Source organism: Acanthamoeba castellanii (assembly GCF_000313135.1).
Source record: "Acanthamoeba castellanii str. Neff unplaced genomic scaffold scf7180000084770, whole genome shotgun sequence".
NCBI classification, from domain to species: domain Eukaryota; phylum Discosea; order Longamoebia; family Acanthamoebidae; genus Acanthamoeba; species Acanthamoeba castellanii.
Window position 1 is genome coordinate 927,060 of NW_004457532.1, and position 2,287 is coordinate 929,346.

The window sequence follows — 2,287 nt, forward strand, 5'->3', positions numbered from 1 at the left end:
GGTGGCGGTGGCGGTGGTATTGTCAGGGCTGGTGGCTGATTTGAGCTCGCAAACGCAGATAAGCCGGAGTGGGTCGGGATTAGGAGAGAGGGGGGTTGGACGAAGGAGGAGAGGCGCACCTTGAGGGCCTCGTGGGGGCTTTTGGCGCAGGTCACTTCGGCGTGGGCAGCGGTGACGTGGTTGAAGCACTGGTTAAGGAGAGGCCCCAGGTGCCAGGGCAGCGCTGTACCGAGCGTTCGCAGGCACATGGCGGCCGCCCACACCACCTATTGTTGCCGTAGTACGACACAAGACACACGCCACACACGCCACACACGCCACACGTACCCACCCGTCCGTCCGTCCGTCCGTCCATCCATGCACGCATGCACGTTCCCCCCCCCCACGAGTATACCCCGCGCTATGAGGTGGATGCAAGATATATAGAGTGCAGGGGGGGGGTATATGTGGATGCATGTATTACGTGCCTGCAAATCGGCGCCGGCGGCGAGGAGGGGCGGAATGGCATCGGCGACCAGAGTGGCGTGCTGGGCGGCCCCTTCTCCCAGCAGCAGCACCACGAAGCTGTGGCGCAGCAGCAGCAGCACCGACGGCGGCGGCGACCAAAGGCCATGCGGCGTCAGCAGAAGCCATGAGTGGAGATTGGGGGGGGGGGTGAAGACCTGATTTCCTGGAGCAGGGTGAGGGCCAGGCCCGGGTTGGCAGCGGGGGAGGACGGGAGGGAGCCCACGAGAAGGCGGAGGAGCAGCTGCTGCGCCCCTTCGCCCATCCTCTTGGCAAACCCCTCCCGCACGATGAACCGCACGCATTCCCTCGCCTATCGTGTGTCGTGCCGTGTTGTGTCGTTGAAGGAAAAAAAAGGCGGCCACGGAAGCACCACGGCCCGCAGAGGACCGAACACGTCGACGGACCGGTCGTGCGATACGCACGCGCAAGAAGAAGCCATCGGTAGGATTGGGGGGGGGAGGAGGCGTGTCAATAACAGGCGCGCAAACCCGGGCGGGGAGGCCTGTGAGGGGAGCGAACGGCAGCTGCACGCGGCACAGCGATTGGGGGGGGAGGCTTGCCTGCAACAAATCCAAGGCGGGGTCGGCAGGCGCGGTTACGCCGATCTTGGTGTTGGCGAGGGCCTGGTGCACAGACGCGCGCGAGGCATACGGTGTGTGTCGTGTAGCCGTGCCATGTCATGCCGTGTCGTTGGTCGTGTCGTGTGTGAGAGACGAGTGCAAGGAGCCCTTGGCGGTGCTCACTACGGCAAGAGCCCCCAGCGAGACGCCATTGGGGGAGGGGGGGGGTGCTGAGTGCGTGCGTGCGTGCGTGCGCACATTACCTGGAGAGTGTCGAGGGGTGAGTGTGCCCTGGGGGCGGCGAGGAGGGCGAGGACGGAGGTGAGGACGAGAGCGAGGTTGTCGGCACTCTCGAGGGAGGAGGCGGGGAGAGCTTTCAAGTAGGCCACGAAAGCCTCGGCCAGCGCGCCGCGCGCCTCTCGCTTGACGCCACCTGCCGCGGCCCACCACACGCATGAGTCTTGTGTCGGTGTGCGTGTGCCCGCGCCACATCACGCATTGCGACACGAGACTCACTCGGGGTTCTCCCGCTGGGCCTCTGCTCCAACCACCATTGGGGAGGGGGTGATGGGGATGGGGATGGGGAGGAGAGGTACTCTTGTTGTAGAGGAAGGCGAGGTAGGCGGCGGCGCTCTGAAGGGTCCATATGATGTCCTTGCTGCTGCTGCTGCTGCTGCTGCTGCTCTTTTTGGCGGGCTCCTGGGCGTGCGTGGCGGAGGCCTGCTGTGTCTGTCGCTCCACGGCAAAGCTGAGGAGAGCTCCGAGGGTGCGGCCAGCCGTCTTACGCACTGTCGCGTGCGGTCCGCCCATGTGCTGCATCATCATCATCATTCATCGTTATCCGTCGTTATTCATCATTATTCATCATCGCGGCGCCGTCATGTTCGGTCGGCACGCGCAACCCGTTCTCTCCTTCTCGGCCGTAGGAGAAGGAAGAACACACGTGACGCACACGCACATGGCATACACGCAATACGATAATACGATAATACGTATCGTGGCGGAGGAGTCTGTGCAATGGGGATAGGTCGTACCTTCATGAGGCGGGCGACGAGCTTCTCGAAATCGGGGCCAGTGGGGCACTGGATACGTGCCAATTCCCGAGCACAGTGCATGGCCTCCACGAGCACGCCCACGTGCTTGTCCTGGCGGTGTGTCAGTGTGCACCATCACGTCATCGCCATCATCGCCATCGGCATCATCATCATCGTCGGCAGGCG

The 2,287-nt window shown here is 63.8% G+C and overlaps 1 protein-coding gene across 1 annotated transcript in view; it reads right to left on the reverse strand.

Moving 5' to 3' along the window:
• ACA1_268770 (HEAT repeat domain containing protein) overlaps positions 1-2,287 on the reverse strand; it is a gene marked incomplete at both ends in the record, with an annotated part of 11,881 nt that overhangs the window by 8,799 nt on the left and 795 nt on the right. Inside the window, 7 exons of the mRNA XM_004341534.1 lie at positions 120-223; positions 464-564; positions 663-784; positions 996-1,130; positions 1,331-1,500; positions 1,664-1,880; positions 2,102-2,212. Coding sequence (XP_004341582.1) covers positions 120-223; positions 464-564; positions 663-784; positions 996-1,130; positions 1,331-1,500; positions 1,664-1,880; positions 2,102-2,212 — 960 coding nt within the window. The remainder of the gene's footprint in view (positions 1-119; positions 224-463; positions 565-662; positions 785-995; positions 1,131-1,330; positions 1,501-1,663; positions 1,881-2,101; positions 2,213-2,287) is intronic.